The 18,743-nt window shown below is 36.1% G+C and overlaps 2 protein-coding genes across 2 annotated transcripts in view; both read left to right on the top strand.

Annotated features, from left to right (window-relative positions):
- The window catches only part of LOC141829190 (kinesin-like protein KIN-UA), a 20,888-nt gene extending 17,916 nt beyond the window's left edge, over positions 1 to 2,972 (top strand). Inside the window, exons 18-20 of the mRNA XM_074716606.1 lie at positions 1,326 to 1,469; positions 2,100 to 2,228; positions 2,824 to 2,972. Of these exons, the coding sequence (XP_074572707.1) occupies positions 1,326 to 1,469; positions 2,100 to 2,228; positions 2,824 to 2,972 (422 nt within the window). The remainder of the gene's footprint in view (positions 1 to 1,325; positions 1,470 to 2,099; positions 2,229 to 2,823) is intronic.
- Positions 2,973 to 7,227: 4,255 nt separating this feature from the next.
- LOC141829317 (very-long-chain aldehyde decarbonylase GL1-10-like) lies at positions 7,228 to 15,897 on the top strand. Its single transcript, XM_074716763.1, has 5 exons — positions 7,228 to 7,696; positions 13,804 to 14,126; positions 15,236 to 15,383; positions 15,504 to 15,536; positions 15,650 to 15,897. Exons 1-5 carry the CDS (start codon positions 7,367 to 7,369, stop codon positions 15,722 to 15,724), a joined length of 909 nt encoding a protein of 302 aa, XP_074572864.1. The 5' UTR covers positions 7,228 to 7,366; the 3' UTR covers positions 15,725 to 15,897.
- Positions 15,898 to 18,743: the final 2,846 nt, after the last annotated feature.

The raw sequence follows: 18,743 nt of genomic DNA, 5'->3' as shown, positions 1-18,743 counted from the left end.
ACTAGATTGGCCTCTGCATTCCAACATGTGGAGTAGCTTCCTTATTATGTAATATGTTTGTTTTAGCATTATCATTAATATTTACAAGAGATTTTTGATGTACCATTAAACATTATTTCATCGATTTGCATATCTGTTGTAGGTTCGAATGGCAAAGTTTAATAGTAAGCAAAGGGGAACTAGATTACTTGCCAATATTGCATCAAAAACTGAAGATCCTCAAACTTATCCCTGTATTTCTTATTTATTTTTAGTTAATTATAGTTTAGTTTCTATTCGTTACCTTGTTTCCCCCTCGCAAATTGACTAGCAAAATATGTAGTTACCACATCAGTACTTCATATAGTCAATGCAATAATTATTTTGCTTGTTTTCTTTTACTTAATTATAGTTTGGTTCTGATGTGATTTCTATGCCTTGGATACTCTTCAGAAAAGCATTTATGAAAAATTATGCAATATCCAATGACTGTTCTTATTAGTTAACTTTTGACAAATATTCCTTTAGAGAACAGAGATGGAAAATGTAATTGCTGCTGCCTATTCTTGATATTGTAATTTTCTTTCAGCCTCTATTGATTTATTTCCACTTTAGTTTTAATATTTTTCATTTGAGTAAGTTTTCGCAGAGTAACTTATCTTTAATTCTTTTGTTGTAGCATTGTATAATAATATATTTGTAATAGTTACTGGTAAATTTTCACAGAAAGTAACATAGCTTTACTTTTTTTTCTTATCTTTTGTAGCATTTATAAAAATGTACTTGCAATAGTTATGGGTAAGTTTTCACAGATAGTAACTTGGTTCAATTATTTTCAAAACGAGCATTTTACTGATGTAAAATTCTTTTATAATAATTATATTGAGGAATCAAACTGATTTATGAGGTTGTATATGTGCATGCGATGCTTGAATATATCACATAGACTAGACACAAAGAAGATGATTCTTATATGTTTGATTTCATGAAAAGGAAAAACAAATTGACAAAATAAGAAGGGAAGAGCTACCTGCAACTGATGTGTTTTCTCAACCAATTAGGAACCCCAAATTTCATACTATAGGAATTATCAAAGTGTAATTCAAACAGATGTTGAGAAGGTATTTGATAATTATGAAGAATTTAGTTATCATTTTTGTAGTTTTCCTGTCCGACCAATCATTAGCAATAGGAATGTGTGGTGTGTTCTGTATCACTACTTTCTTTAACCAAAGATTGGCTATTACAGGAAAGTTGTTTTGTCAGGGGGTAAATTATTGTTGGTCATATCTATTTATACTTTAATCAAATCCAGATTTTTCTTAAGATGTGATTATGATAAACAGATAAATTGCATGTGATGTTGAAAAAGGACAATGGCATCAAAGCGCTTCTGCAAATGATGAAGTCCGGACATAGTGAAGTCATAGCTCAGGTTGCCAGAGGTTTCGCAAACTTTGCAAAATGTGAATCACGAGGAATTGCTCAAGGTTCATATATTATTTACTTGTTATGTGTTTAATAAAAGTATTATCTCATGTCAGCACAAGTTAATGGAAGCATGCTTATCACTGTACGTTTAATTCACTGCACGTTTGCAGTCATCTACTCTCAAAATGGTTATTGAATGATGAGAATGTATTTTTTTTTTTTGTCTATAACACTCACCTGAATTTCTTTAATTGCATTTCATAAAGTTGAAGATATGAAAATCATAGACAAGCTCAAGATGAGTAATTGAAGGGTTAGACAACTAATGGCAACAAAGACTTTGGGAGCAACTTATGAAACTGAGAACTGGTTAAATAGCAAATGCAAGGCTCTGCTCAATTCTTCACATAACCTTGGAATTAATTGATGTTTTGTTTTAAAAAAATATAGTTCTCTCATGCATGGCATGGATGCGGCATATAATACAATGGCAGATACTAGTGTAAGAGTATAGTAATTTTCAATGCTCAAGTCTGCATTTCAATCATTAGCCATCACTGTACATATTTGTTTGAACATAAGTACAACTAAGGAAGCTTGTGTTTCTAAAATTTTGTAATTCCTACGTACAACATATGCATGATATTTCTTCATAAGTTTATACTAAATCTTTTTTTTCTATCCCAAAGGACATCAAAAAGGAAAATCGGTTCTTATTGAAGAAGGTGCACTATACTGGATGATCACCAACTCATCTACATATTCAGCTTCAACTAGACGGCATATTGAGCTTGCTTTATGCCATTTAGCACAAAATGGTACATTTGCTATTTTTTTAAAACTTTCCTATAAACTAGGTGTTTGGCTTTTTGTCGTCCTATATTCTATGTTTAGATATCATTTTTTTAGTGCATTATCTGCTTGCTAGAACAATAATCCTTCTGTTCTTTTTCGATGTAACTTGAATTATAGAATTTTGTAATTGCTTAAGAGGACCGGCCAAACAAATTTCTTTATTTGCTTCTTTTCCACTTGCAATCTAATATGAACAAAGCAATATCTTCACTTCATTTCTTAAACGATTTTTTTTTACTATGTTGTGATAATCTTCATAGTCAGTTTGATGAGTTAATTACATAGTTTAATGTGGAGTCACCAACTATTGCCTGTGCCTAATCAACTGTCATTGTTGATCTGAAGAAACCAAATCCAATTAGTGAAATATCGATCTATATATATATTTTCAATGTAATTGTAGATCCAATATCTTCATTGAGCTTGTTAGTTTTTTAGCCTTCCTGAATTTTTGTAGAACACAAATGTCAATGCTTCCTCCTATATTTCATATCAATTTGTGTTTTTTTTCTTAGGCTTAACCAATTTCTTTTTCTAAAGAGAATGAATTCTTTGTAGAGGACAATGCACTTGATCTCATCCGAGGTGGAGGAATCAAGGAGCTTATTCGGATATCACAAGATTCCTCAAAAGAAGAGACGCGCAACCTTGCGAAGAAAGCATTGGATTCAAATTCTTCATTTTCTTCCGAGATGGATACAAATTGAGACAGGAAAAGCTCTAGTTGAAGATCAATCTTATTGTATAATGTGTTATTCTTGTTCAACATTATGGGACCTGCACACCCCTATTGCACAAAACTCATTGTATATGAAGATCCCTTGTTTTTTTTTCATTGATGGTTCCACCTTTTCATTGATGGTTCCACCTTTTTTTTTCATTGATGGAGAGATGACTTGATCTCGGCTAAATGGCTAGGGCAAATGACTCAATCTTGGCCGAAAGGCCACGAAAAATAACTTGATCCTGATCAAGTGGTCGAGAGAGATGACCCGATCCCGATTGGATGGTCAAGAGAGATGGCTTAGGTCAAGTGCTGAATAGTCGAGTGGTCGAGTGTCAAATGGTTGAGTGACTAAGAGCACCGAGTGGTAGAGCCCTGAATGATTGAGTGGTCGAGCACCAAATGACTAAGTGCTAAGTGGCGAATGATCAAGTGGACAAATGGCCAAGAGATTGGGACAACTTTACAACGACTTTAGTATTTCAATTAGATATAAAAAACATGAAAGGGCCTTCATGTAAAGATGATTGCTAAATTTGAGTGATAAAATTATGAAAATATGCATCACCATTAATGAGAGGTTTGATCGAGCTCCATTAATGTTAAATTTGACTTTTGTCTATTTTGTCTGTTCATCATTAAAGTAGCTACTAACAACTAACTGTTTGGATGTTCCTTTTTTAATTGATAAAAATAATTTGATAAATGCAATGATGTGGATCAAATCATGCACCGTTGCGACATCTTTAACTTCTCTGAAATTAGTGTGGTTGGTCTTCATGGAAGACCATTCACTGGGCCCCAACAACTTGGTTGTGAGACAATTATTCAGAAGCAGCAAGGCACAGGAGTCCAAGGAGATTTATGGTCCCTCCTATTCCACTTTCTGTAATGGGAAGGATTGCATTGATTCTGATGGTCCCTCCCAGTCTCCCCTTTCTGTAATGGGAATGCCTCATCCTTGTCGTAGATTCCCCTGTGACTATCGCTACCTCCCATAGTTTCTATCATGAGACAGAGAAGGCTCACAAGCTTCTCTTTTGACTCTGATGAATGGGGGTCTATTGTTGTTCTGAATGTACTCACCATCGTTTGTCTTTTGTGTCTCTTCCCACAAACCATACCAATTTGATAAAATCTTCCCCTAAGCTCGGGTCTCCCCCTCCCTCATTCCTTCCTACTCTTTCGTCTGCTTCTTGATCGAACTTGAGATCCTGTGTGTCAACAATGTCAACAGGTCAGCCTGACCTCTTCGACTGTCAAGTCAGCACTGGGCTGAAAGTGGAGTTCATGGGTGCACAAGAAAAAGACAAAAGAATGAGAGCGGTGGAATCGTACACATGACACTGATTGGATAGTTGGCCAAGTGTTGCATTTGGTGCAAACTACCTCACTAGGGTTGATTTTGGTAAGATATGATGATTGTAGTTGTCAGGAGCTGTCAAAGGTTGAGATCGAAGAGAACAATATTTCGATAAGTATGCTTTTGCTCGGATGGACTCCTTTGTGCGAGCGTTGGGTTGAGAGAGTTCGTCCAGCCGCGGCTCGAAGAGAATGTTCCCGTATGCAAGTTGACTAACCCGAGCGGGCTGACTGACTGACCCAAGTTGGTTGACTACGAGTTGACTTACTGACCCAAGAGGGCTCCTCCGGCTACATCACTCTCAAAGTGAATGCACGGTCGAAATCCTATGCAATCTCTCCGACTATGTTCTCAAATAGGGAGGTTCTCAAAGTGAGTATACCATTGAAGTCCTGTGTGATCTTTCAAGAGGTGTTCTCAAATAAAGATGTTCTTAAGTGAGTGCACGACTGAAAGTTTGTGTAATTTTTCCTGGATGTTCTCAAATAGGATGTTCCCAAAGTGAGTACCAAACTGTAAGCCAATCCAACCATGTGGTTAGGGTATGCAAGGTTGTAGCAACTATAAGATTGTTCTAGTGTTAGCCATGTGGCTAACACGTGCATCAGGTTACCCATTCAGCCAGTTGGGGATGCTAATGCCCTCTATAGGATGCACGGTACCCCGGGTGCTCGATCAGTGCTCGGCCAACTGGAGCATTCGGGCACTCGGACCCAATCAGTAGTCGACCCACTCGACGACACTTGATACTTAGACCACTCAACCAATTGGTGCTATGGTTACTCGACACTCGGACCACTTGAATCCCTTGACACTCGAGCTAGTCGGCGCTAGAGTCACTCAGTACTTGGGCCACTTGGCCAACCTGTGCTCGGGTCACTCGACACTTGGCACTCGGATTACTCGACCAACACTCAGGCCACTGAAATCATCACTTGACACTCAGGGTCAGTCGGTGTTCGATTCACTCTGTACTTAAGTTAGTCGGCATTCGGGTCATTAGGCGCTGGGCCGCTGAATGATGGATGGGTATATATATCAAACACATTAAATAAGTTATCCAATAGAGAAATAAAGACTGATGCCGACAGTCCAACAAACACGAACTCGATATATATGATTTACACTTAAATCATTTTACGGGTCTCTTAACACAAAAATTGATTAATTGAAAGAGAAAATTAAAATATTGCATCACTTTCACTGTCAAATTGCATTTAAGTTGTTCCTTGCGATGATTAGGCTCTCCTACTAATTATTTTCAAAGTTTTACTAAATCACGTACACGTTGCAGCATTATCCATTTCTCATACCTAATTTTCGTAATTCTAAAAATGCACACTACGTTTCCGTTGTAATGTTTGCTACATTTATTGAGTTCCTGACCTCGATCCTCCATGCAATAGTCACTGTGTAAGGGCAAAATGACCTCTCACATGCAAAAGGACGTATCGGAGAAGCCTTCCATGATTTACCCCTTTTGAATTGTAAGAGCACTTAGAGCAGCTGTAACGCTTCGTTAATGGAGCATTAATAGCATTTCTTGGATGACGTGGAGGAAGTGAAATAAAGCATTATAGTAACGTGGAAGAGTGATTCATATGAACGCGTTCAATATTTTGAACGCGTTCATGTGGTAGTGGGTTGGGCCTACACTGCCACATGCATTTTTTTTATTTTTTTTTAGTGTTATTAACGCGCTAACGTTGCAGATGTCCTAAGGGATCGCTAAAGTGAAGTCTCAAATCTTTTCAAAAGCCTTTGTAAGTTAAAAAAAAAAATACTATTCTCAATTTATACTGTATGAGAGTGTGAATATATTAAGGAGACTTTTAGAATTATATTAATTTTAATTTTAAATGATTTAAAATTTTCTATGTCTTACACCTTTTAAAAATTCAAAATATTGATATTTTTTAAATCAGAGGAGTTTAGGAATTTATTGATGATATTGATTAGAGGGTATCATTGTTCTAAGTCATATAATGAACTCGTGATAAATTTTCTCAAGCTTGTATAAGTTTTTAAAAATTCATTGTTTTCAATTTATACTATCGAATTTAAATCTTAGGATATGGATATATTAAGGAGGAATATATTAATTTTGATTTGAATTTATTTAGAGTTCTTTATGTTCATCAATGAATTTCGATCGAATTGATTGATGGATATCTGCACCCTACCCTTCATAAATTCAAAATATTGATATTTTCCCAATCAGGGGAGTCGTAGAAACACATTGATAATGTTAATTATTGAGTATTATTATCCTAAGTTTTTAATGAATTTGTGTTAAATTTTCTTAAAACTTTATAAGTTATAAAAAATTCAATATTTTGATTTATGCTATCACATTTAAGTTTATAGTCGAAATTTATCAATGAATCTAAAGAACTCTGAATCACTTCAAACTAAAATTAATATACTCTTAGAAGTCTCCTTGATATATCTTGAATTTGATGGTATAAATTAAGAGCAATGAAATGAATGTTTAAAAACTTACAAAAATTTAAGAAAATTTATCACAATATAAATATAAATTAAGAATAATAAATTTTTAAAAACTTACAAAAGCTTGTGTAAAGAGTTGGAGACTCTCTCTCTCTCACATACGCACACAATGGTTTGGATTGTCTTTTGATTTAGACACACGCACATAAAATGTTGAATAATTATTTTCATTAATCCTTTTCGTAAAAAGCTTTAATTTTTTTGATTTTTAATTAATGCATATGGTTTGTTTTATTCTGTATCAATTATAACTTTTTTTTATTTAATTTGATTTCCAAACTGCACACGGCGCCGCTTTCTTTCGATTTAAAAGCACACAACTCATCGCCTTTGTCTTCTGTCTAGTCTCTCCATTATTCAATTCTCTTAAGCAATTCCACGACCGCCGTTGCAGCACCGGAGGTGGATCACCGGAGCCGATAACTTTCCCGTCGATCCGGAGGAGTGCCTTCGTCGGCGACGGGGTTCTCGCTCGCTGTCGACAGCTTCCTGCTGCGCCGGAAATGCTTCCCTATGCGACACTTGTCGAGGCGGAAGCGGCGCTGGGGCGGAGCCTGACCTTCTCCGAGGTCGTCTGGTTCCGCTACTCTGCCCGGATGCCCGACTACCTCCTCTACTACCACACCGTTATCTTCCTCCTCGTCATCTGCACCCTCGCCCCGCTCCCACTCGCCCTCATCGAGCTCGGCCTCCCCGCCTCCGTCTCGCCGTTCAAGATTCAGCCCAAGGTTCGTCATGCGCCGACATCCTTGTTCCAGTGCTATAAGGACGTCATGCGGGTAGTCGCCCTCGGCATCGGATCGTTCCAACTCGCGTCCTACCCCGTCGTCAAGGTCCCTTCTCGATCGATCAATTCTGTCTATTTAATTTTGGGGCGAGAAAAACCTCTAATTTATTAGTTAGTTCTTTAACAAGTTTTGGTGCTTTTCTTCTATATATATATATAAGTTGATGGTGTCCTCCTCTCCTCTCCCTTCCTTTCTCTGAGCTGCTGTTGCGTCCTTCCTCCGGCTGGTCCAGACTCCAGGCCATGCGTGTGGCCGACGTGGTCCTCGTGATCCTCACGGTCACGTCAGAACTGAACCGAAAATTCGTAGGTACACCAGCAAAAAGAAGAGCAAAATGGAAAGAGAAAGCAACCTCTATGCGAGAGAAAAAAAAAAATCATATTTTTACCTACAGTCGCAAAATTTTATATAGCTAATGAGAAGGCATATACATGTGGCCTGATGTCGCAATTAGGGATGGCAACGGGTTCGGGGGTTTGTGGGGAAGTCTTCTCCATCTTCGTCCCCGAAACTCAAACCCATATACCATCCCCGTCCCCATCCCCGTCGGGTATCATAATTTAAATACCATCCCCATCCCCGTCGGGTTTCGGGTATCCAGCGGGTTTCGGGGATCCCCGCGAGTTTCGGGGTTAGTTTTCCCCGCGGATATTTTCATGGGTATCCCCATACCCATCCCCATCCCCGTCTTATTTTTTTTAAATATTAATTTAAATATATATATATATGTATATTATAAAATCCTTACAAAATAACATTATAAAACCAAATATTAAACTCTAAAACAAAACATTATCTCTAAAACAACATCCAACTAATGCATAATCGATACAATAAGTTTGAAGTTCTTCCATTCTTCAATTTTTCAAAATTTTGACACCACTTATCCTACAAAAGAAAAAAAATAAAAAGAGTTAATTATAAAATGGGTCGGGTTCGGGGATGGGGACGAGGAATATTTGGAATACCATCCCCGACCCATCCCCGTTTTTCGAGATTCGGGGATTCCCCATCCCCATCCCCGCTTTCTTGGATTCGGAGATTCCCCGGTCAAAATGGGTTCGGGGAACGGATTCCCCATCGGGTCCGGGTCTAATTGCCATCCCTACTCGCAATCGCCAATGGCGGAGCAAAAAAAAATGATAGTCTCTAGGCTAATTTCAAATAGATTGAAAGGCTCTTGGGGTATAGTTGAGTTGGTTACGACATACCAGAGTTGCAGAAGAGGACAAGGGTTCGAATCCTGGCGAAGTCAAGCAATATCCTCCTACACAAATGATTGTGAGGCCGCTAAAGTGGCAGATTCTACTTTTTGCAGAAGAAAAGAAAGGCTCCTGGATTATTTTCTCTTCTTACATATATTTTTTATTTTTTATAGTAAATTTAAACAATATTTTTTTTATAAATCCGTCGAGCCCCAGACTAAAGCCTGAGTAATAGAATAGTTGGCTCCGCCCTTGGCAATCGCCTCTTGGACACATCATCAACCACTGTGCAAGTAGAAGAGAGGATGACTCCACGATCCTGTAAGAACGAGGAAGATGAGAATGAAGGTCAAAGGTGTCCTAGCTCAACTACTTTGATGCATAAGTCATTTTTTTTATCTGATGGAGGAAGAAGGTAGAGATTAATTGAGATGATGATCACGCGTATCTGTATCTATGAGGAGTGGAGTTATATAGAAGATGGTGAGAGAAGATAAGGAAAACCTATCTTGTCTTAATTAAGGGGAATATCTGTGTATAGAGATTCTGTCAGATAAAACATCCCATCTAAGTTAGGAAAGTGTCTCATTGCCATCGTAGTAGTCGGGTCATTCATTCATCATTATACTGCACCATCATGCCACATTAATGGGGGTAGGTTAACTAGACTATCACATAATTGCTTATATCCTTTTGGCGGCGGCTTAATTAGTTGACTGAGGGAAAGGAGCAGAGTCGTTTAAATGTCAAGCAGGGCCCTAGATAAGCTGGAGACCAAGGCGGAACATGATCAAGAGGATCCTCAAAGTCAGAGCTTGACATTGAGTATAAACTCAGACTTGTGAGAGAGGTCGACTAGTCCCATCCGAGCTGAACCAAGTCACTAGGTCGAGTGTTGGACCCTAACTTAAGCTATGTTTTTGTCTTGAGTTCGTGTCTAAGTGGAGTAAGAAGAGATGATACCGAGTTGGATGGATTTGACAGAGTGGCCTAGAGTTAGAGCTCGAAGGGGGCTGCTGCATAGGGGTCGATTTCTCAAAGGGGTCGAGATTTGGATCCCAACTTGATCTAGGGACCAGAGATGCGGAATCCTTAAAAGAGAACTAGTTTTAAAAGAGAACTAGTCAATAAAAAAATTTATTATTAAGATTAAACTTTTCTTTTATAATATGTCAATTGATAGTTTCTTTATTAATCTGTCAATTGACCAAGCACTTTAATATTCCTATAAATTGTATCCCTTATGGGAAAATCATCAATGAGGAAATTTTATTTCTTTCCACTTTTTCTTTTCCTATTCGGTTATCTTTCTTTAACATGGTATCAGAGCCATTATTTCTCTAATTCTTTTTCATCATTCTATAGTAATTTTGCTTCTATCACCGCCGCAAGTGCACATATTTTTCTTCTCTTTCTTTATCATTTTTTTCCCCTTCTCTCTTTTCTTTATTTTTTTTTCAATGTCGAATACTCGAAGTAGATGTCAAATTTATCTCAGAGTTGGGCATATTGGTACTCAATGTCCTAGACGATATGACACAAATTTTATCGGTGGTCCTACAAGCTTTAAGACAATCGACTATTTCACCTATTTATCCTAAAACGCTCTCGTTCGTGCCTACTCTTGATAAACCACCAAAGTTTTCTTCTATTGAATGGTATATTGACACTGGAGCAACTCATCATGTCACATCAGATTACAATATCTTTACAGAAGTAACACCATACTATGGTTCGGACACAGTGCAAGTAGGCGATGACTCAGGTTTGCAAATTACTAACCTTGGAAACACATATATTCATTTATCTAATCATACTTTTCACATGCACAACATCTTTCACGTCCCATCTATTACTAAAAATTTATTTTTCGTACGTCAATTTTATCTTGATAATGATGTCATTTTTGAATTTCATCGTAATCATTATTTTATAAAATCTAGAGGAATAAATACTATCTTATTTTCTAGGGGAATCAAACATGACCTTTATTATCTTCAAAATTCTTCAATCAAGGCTTTCATTAGTGAACGTACAAATAAACCAGTTTGGCATGCCCGACTTGGTCATCCTTCTCTTCGCATTGTTCAGTCGATCATCAATAGGTATGATTTACCTACTTCCTCTACCTCCTCTCCATCTCATTCATGTAGGGCCTGCATGGAATCTAAAAGTCATAAATTACCTTTCTCTTCATCTGATCATGTTTCTAATTTTCCACTTGAATTAATTCATTCAAATGTTTGGGGCCCTGCACCTATCTTGTCTAACCATAGTTTTCTTTATTATGTTACCTTTATTGATCATTTTAGTAAATATACTTGGCTCTATCCTATGAGAAAAAAATCTGATTTATTGGATATATTCTGTTATTTTCAAAAATAAGTTGAAAGATATTTTAATCGTAAAATACTTTCTGTTCATTCTGATTGGGGAGGTGAATATCAATCTCTCCATCGTCATCTTGTTTCTTGTGGAATTGTTCATCGAGTCTCTTGCTCTCATACTCCAGAACAAAATGTCTCTGCTGAGAGAAAACACAGACATATTGTTGAAACCGCCTTAGCTCTTCTCCATCATGCATCAGTTCCGCGTAAATTTTGGGATGAAGCTGTCTGTACTGCAATATATCTCATAAATCGACTTCCTACCCCATTGCTCAATCATAAGTGTCCTTTAGAAAAACTTTATAATCAAACTCTTGACTACACTTTTCTTCGAATTTTTGATTGCGCATGTTATCCATGGTTACGCCCCTATTCTAAATACAAACTTGATTCTCGTTCACTACAATGTATTTTCCTTGGTTATAGTAATTTACATCATGGGTATCGTTGCTTGTATATACCTACAGGACGGATATATACTTCATGGCATGTTACTTTTGACGAGTCTTTATTCCCTTTTTCGATAGCTTCTTCAATCTCTCCTCCAGATACAAGTGGCACTTTCTTGATGACATCTAACATTGTCAGAGGTGATGGTATCCTAGGTCCTACTCCAGGGCTCTCTAAAACTATCCTATATCATTCAAATCACCTCAAGTTGCTGCTCCAACAAGAGCAAGACGCACTAACACTATCAAAAGGGATAATATGTTGGATCATATTCCGTGTCCAATCTCGAAAGCCTCACTAACCATAGATAATATGCTTTCTAACTCTGACTCCTTAAATAATACAGGTCCATCGTCGAATTCACCATGTCAATCCACTTCCTCATCGCCATCAACAAGCAATTCAAATGATAGTGATTCTTGTCGTATGCTTCCTTTAAGTGACATCTATGCACGTTGTCCACCAATGACAACCTGATATCCCTTCCACAAGCTTTAGTGGTATCTTCAAAATCTATTGAACCGACTTATTTTTCACAAGCGAACAAGGATCTGAATTGGCGTCGTGCAATGTTTACAGAATTTGATGCACTTCTTCGCAATGGAACATGAACTCTAGTTCCGTGCACTCCCTCCATGAATGTTGTGGGTTCTAAATGGGTATTTCACCTCAAGCATCGAGCTGATGGTTCTCTTGAAAGGTACAAAGTTTGTCTTGTAGTCAAAGGATTTAATCAACAATCAGGTATTGACTTTCATGACACCTGTAGTTCCGTTATCAAAATTACATCTATCAGATTATTATTATCAGTAGCTGTCAGTTCTAATTGGCTTGTATGATAATTGGATATTTTAATGCTTTTCTTCGTAGTCATCTTGAGCAAACTATATTTATAGTGCAACACTTGGCTTTATCCATCCACAATTTCCATCTCATATTTGTTAGCTCAAGAAATCCATATATGGTCTTCAACAAAAGCTACTCGTGTGTAGTTTCATCGATTATCTACTTGGTTACAAGCTCAAGGATTTTCTGGATCAAAAATAGACTCTTCTCTCTTCTATGATATTTTTTTTATTTATGTGGATGATATTTTATTAATCGACAATGATCAAAAGGACATCACAACTATACTTAATTAGTATTGTCAATCAAGAATTTTCTATTCAAGATTTGAATAATACTCATTTTTTTCTTGATATTGAACTTATCCTATATGATGAGGGTTGTCTCCTCTCTCAGAGTAAATACATTATTAGACTTCTCCAAAGAACTTATTGTAACGACCTTAACTTTTCGAGCTAAATTCTACTTATTTCGACCCCTAATTTTTGTAGGTTATGGGTCGTCGACATGAGTGCCGTTACCTATTAGAACTTTCCACCCCTGTACTTGGTTACCAGATTCAAGTAACTTTAGTACTTTAGCCTGCTGAAATAGAGTTCGAATATAAGGAAAACAAAATTCTACTAGGCAGGAGTGAAAATTTTTAGTAGATAACGACAACCCATAACATCATACAAGCCATATAGTCCAATTCGTTGCATGAGTGGTGAGCCGGTAACATCATACAAGCCATATATATAGTCCGTTGCATGAGTGGTGAGCCGGTAGTCAACTGGCCGAGCGACTGTAGGCCGACGTTAGAAGGGACAACGATTGAGTCGTGCATCTGGTATGGTTAAGCCATTGGTTAGGTGTTTCCCTCTGCTTTGACTAGTGGGACACGGGCAGTTTTGAGTTTTGACAGTAGAGTACAACTGCTGCGATCGATTGTCAGGAAATATCGAAGGTTGAGGTCGATAAAAATCACCTCGCTCGCCGAGGAGTCTCCATTAGTAGGCGGAGTAGGCCGAGAGGGAATAAAAGTTAAAAGGAGAATGCAGTGGGAGATGGACATCTCCGCGAGCAGTAGGACAGTGATCCGGAAAGGAAGGAGCCGAGTCCCCTGGTTTCAACATGTTTTTGCATTATTTCTATTTGCAGTTTGGTCTGCTTTTCGATTACATTGCTTAATTCATAGAAGCTGTCTTTCTCAACTCACTTTCTCTTTCGTTTTCATCCCTTGTTCAATATTCTTTAACTGAAACAGCTCGCGTTTTTTTCGTAGTTTGTGGGAATGCGGACGGGACTGCCCCTTCCCTCATTTTGGGAGGTGGCTTTGCAGCTCTTAGTTTACTTCTTGGTGGAGGACTACCTCAACTACTGGATTCACCGACTGCTGCACACTAAGTGGGGGTACGAGAAGATCCACTGCGTCCACCATGAATTCACAGCTCCGAGCGGCTATGCAGCACTCTATAATCATTGGGCTGACGTGGTGCTCTCTGGGACCGGCTGCTTTGTAGGGCCCGCATTCGTCCCTTGCCACATGATCGTCTTCTGGCTCTGGATATCCCTCCGCGAGCTTGAAGCGATTGAGACCCACAGTGGGTATTGTCCTCATCCCACATCTTTCTTCCTCTTATGTTGAAGAAGATTATCTGCAACATTTTCTTACCTTTCTTTGATCTATTACAATTGCATCCGTGTGATTATTCTATAAGATTTCACAGCATAATGAGCAACATATATATGTGAAAAGATCACTTCTTTGACTCTTCTAGTTAGATACCAGTCCCTTTCTTCATTAATAATCTCCGTTTTCAGTATTTTTTTTTAAGCACGTCAGAATTATCATCAATATCATACTTACATCTGCGTACTACCTTGCTTGTAGTTTATTCTGAGTGTCTATCGAATGTCTTTCGCCATCAGAATAAACATCTTTCTTAAAGATGGAAATGCTAGAATTATGCATACATGGGGTTGAACATGACATCTATGATGTTAGATGCTTAGAAATTCAAATAAGCTGAAGAAAAAGACACTAGGAATAATAGTATTAATGTAAGATGATTAAAAACAGTTTTTGAAAATAATTTCTGTAAACCTTTCAAATAAGCTCAAAATGACAGAAGGTTACAACTCTGTTCTAATATAGGTAAACCTTCCAACTTCAACATCCTGGAATTTGATGTGTATTGCATATTATTTCAGTTATATACAATCAAGAGTAAAGAAGTCAGATTGGCTGCATAAGTTGTGCTCCGGACCGCCTATCTTTAGGATTGGTTGAGCAAAATCTAGACACCTAGATTATTAAAAAAATTAAAAAGCCAGAGCATTTTATAAGTTTTATATTCACATTCTTACATCATTCATGGATATATATTTATTTATGCATTAAATTATCAATTTGTTTCTAACCAACCAATTCATCTTTTGATATTGATCCTTCACTTTTCTCTCACAGAAGAGCTTTTTTTACTTTGTGTCCCTTAAAATTGATCGGTCATATGAAGCCTCTGATAACTAATATTTGATATTCTCGACTGATTCCATTCGTTTTTCACTTTTATCAGTTATTGTGCAGGTTTCAGATCTTGAGTTCATCCTTAACAAAACATTTGTTTTGATGAAGTATCGCATCATATACCCTAGCTAGCATATTGTTGGCAGATACTGACATTTATATTTTTGCTGAATGCCTCTATGAACAGATATGATTTCCCTTGGACTCCAACCAAATTTGTTCCCTTCTATGGAGGAGCCGAATATCATGATTATCATCACTATGTAGGAGGCAAGAGCCAAAGCAATTTTGGTACTGTGTTTACCTACTGTGACTATATTTACGGCACAGACAAGGTCAGTGAATCTTGGTGGTTTCGGTTCAAATGAGATGATAGTTTCCTTTCCTCAAATAAAAGGTAACCAAGGTTGATGTTACAACTAACTTCTTTCTTTCTTTCTTTCTATCGATCGCAGGGATACAGATACCACAAGGCACTCCAAGCAAAGGTACTTGTCAGACTTTAAAATTTCATGTTAATCATTATCAGACTTTGCATTTGCACTGCTCAGATGTTATTGGTTTGTCTGGTATTTCTCTGCCTGATTGTTTGTGACAACAGTTAAAGGTGCCATCGACAAACTACAATGAAAAGGAGCAAACCAATGGTTTTAAGGATGATCGGAAGTTCGATTAGGCCTGTCTGTTACTTGCAAACTTGTACCCAGCAGCAGATCTCTCGCTTCATATTGCAACTATAATCGTAGAAGTGAGATTCATTTGTGTCCTGTGTATGTGATCTTTGCAGAATTGGGTTGACTATATCATCAGGATATTTCCAATAAAGGCTATCAGTTAACTTGTTCTCTTTGGTGGCATGGTCTTTGCAGGTTAAAATTTCCAAAATGCTGATAGTGAGCACTATAACTATCAACAAAAGCATAAGATAAAGCAGCTCAGATGTAAAACTGAATGATATATATCAAGTACTGAAAACACAATATGAAAAACAACAACAATGAAAGGTTAATTATGAAACAACAAAATGAAATCGATATGATGGGGATGGAGATGGACCAGTAAGAAAATCAACCAAAACTCGGTATAACTAGCTAGTTACTTGTTGAGGGATCGATCGAATGAAGGGGAAAAAGAGAAATTAAATCTGCCCAGAATCTTAGAACCAAGCACTGATCGATCCTTCTACCACTAACCATGCATATCTCCTCCAGCTTAATTACAGATGTTTCTTGAATTATATATAGAATTCTGTAATTGCTTACATATGTTGTGATATATAATAATCTTCATAGTCAGTTGGATGAGTTAATTACATATATAGTTTAGAATGTAGAGTCACAAACTATTGCCTGTGCCTAATCAATTGTCATTGTTGATATGAAGCAATCAAATCCAATTGGCTAGTGAAATATTGAGGCTAAATCTATATATACATATATTTTCAATGTAATTGTAGATCCAATATCTTCATTGAGCTTGTTATATTTTTTTTATACTTCCTGATTTTTTTTAAAAACACAGATGTCAATGCTTCCTCCTATTTCATAGACATTTTGTTCAACTTTTCAATTTGTGTTTTTTTATGGGCTTAACCAATTTCTTTTTCTAAAGGGAATGAACTCTTTATAGAGGACAATGCACTTGATCTCATTCGAGGTGAAGGAATTAAGGAGCTTATTCGGATATAGCGAGATTCCTCGAAAGAAGAGATGCGCAATCTTGGGAAGAAAGCATTGGATTCAAATTCTTCATTTTCTTCCGAGATGTATACAAGGTGGTAAAAGGTAATAATTCATCTCGGACATTTTTCAATATCGATTCTATAGTAATTTAAAAAGAATAAATTACGATGATCGAATGACCTCTTCCGAGATATAAAATTCTCATTCAAGATTAATCTTATTTTATAATGTATTATTCTCGTTCATTATTGGCGAGGTAACATGCATCCGTGGTTTCATTTGAGCCACTTAGTGCACAAACAAAATAATCATCTATATATGGGTCTCTCAACATAAAAATTGAATAATTGAAATAGAAAATTAAAATATTGCATCACTTGCATTTATGTTGTGAAAAAAAAAGCTTTAAATAATAGGTTGTTCTTAAATGAATGATTTTGGGGGAAAATTAAAAGAACATTTCCTTTTTATTGAATCTTATCATATATTGATTTTTTTATTAAAAAATATTTCACCCTCTTATATATTTACTTTTCTATTCCTCAAATATTATTCTCATTGTTATCCCATCTATATAAAAACTTTAAATGATATTTTTTGAGTCTGAAATCGGGGTGTTTTGAGTTCTGTTCAATAATTAATTGTAGATCTCTGAACGAACTTCGATTTGATATATTATGCGTCACATCATTTAATCCGAGTTAAAAATTATGATCTATCAAAGTTTAAGGTTTAACATTCACATTGTAATAACTATAAAATCGTAACGGTTATAACTGCATGATAGCTTAGTGGTAGCGCTATGGGGGTCACGCAATTGCAGAGTTATAATTTTGAAGTTACTACATAGTTGAAGCAGTTACAGTTTTATATCTGTTATAATATAAATTTTAAATTTTAAATTTTAAGAAATTATAACTTTTAACTCAAGTTAAATCACAAGGTATACAATATGTCAAATTAAAATTTGATCATAGATCTACAACTAATTACGAGGTCAAACTCATAACGGTCTGATTTTAGGCTGAAAAAATATTGTTTAAATCTTTTTCCGAGGCTCCAAACTAGGGATGATAATTTCCTCTAAACCTGATGAAGGATTCGATACCCGGCTCGAACTGAGAGGAGTATGGAGGAATTTTTTGGCCCCAATAAATAATAGGGTAATAAGATATGTGGATTTTCAAGTTCAGATAGAGACAAGTTGATAAAATCCCACTCATATCTAACCCAAATACCTGATTAAATTATATATAGTGGTTTTGAAAATCAGAAGCAACATTGTGATACTAGTTGATGTGGTGTTGGTTTTTCTTAGATTTAGTTGAAAATTTTAGTTTATTTGATTGAATCGAATTAGAAATTTTAAAATCGAAATCGAAATAATTATTTTTTTAAAAAATAAATTATGACATAACCAATCAAATTTTTGAATTCGATCAATTCGATAGATGAATTTGATTAATTCAATTTAATTGAATATTTACTCACTCCTAATAGAGATATGCTATCGAGGATGAATATCAAGTTGAATACTCATGGAGATAAAGATGGAAATGAATATAATAAATAAGGATGAAGACGGGTGGATATAGAATTCGATCTAAACTTGACTCATTGTCATCCTTACTTCCAACAATTTTAGTTTTAAAATTTTTTTCTCCATATTGTAACAACTATAATACTCTAATTACTATAACTGTGTGACAATTTATCTGTGACAGTTACAAATTCGTAACTGTTATAATTATGTAATAATTAAATTTCGTAGCCGATTTAAATGAGAGATAAAATAACAACTATAATAATATTAGAGAATAATTGTATCATAAAATTTTATAGAATGTAAGACATAGTTTTGATAAAAAAAAAGTTAATATATAATATATTTTTGATAATTTAATAAAAAAGAAATGTCCTTTCAAATTGTGTCCTTTATTTTTATTTTCAGTAATTCTGTTCATAAAAAGCTTGAACTTAGCTGATTTCTACACGGCACACGCCGCCTTCTTT

Source organism: Curcuma longa, chromosome 5, assembly GCF_044706935.1.
Source record: "Curcuma longa cultivar G26 ecotype Majalengka, Jawa Barat chromosome 5, ITB_CL_G26_1.1, whole genome shotgun sequence".
Lineage (NCBI taxonomy): Eukaryota > Viridiplantae > Streptophyta > Magnoliopsida > Zingiberales > Zingiberaceae > Curcuma > Curcuma longa.
This window is presented reverse-complemented; position numbering and strand designations above follow the sequence as displayed.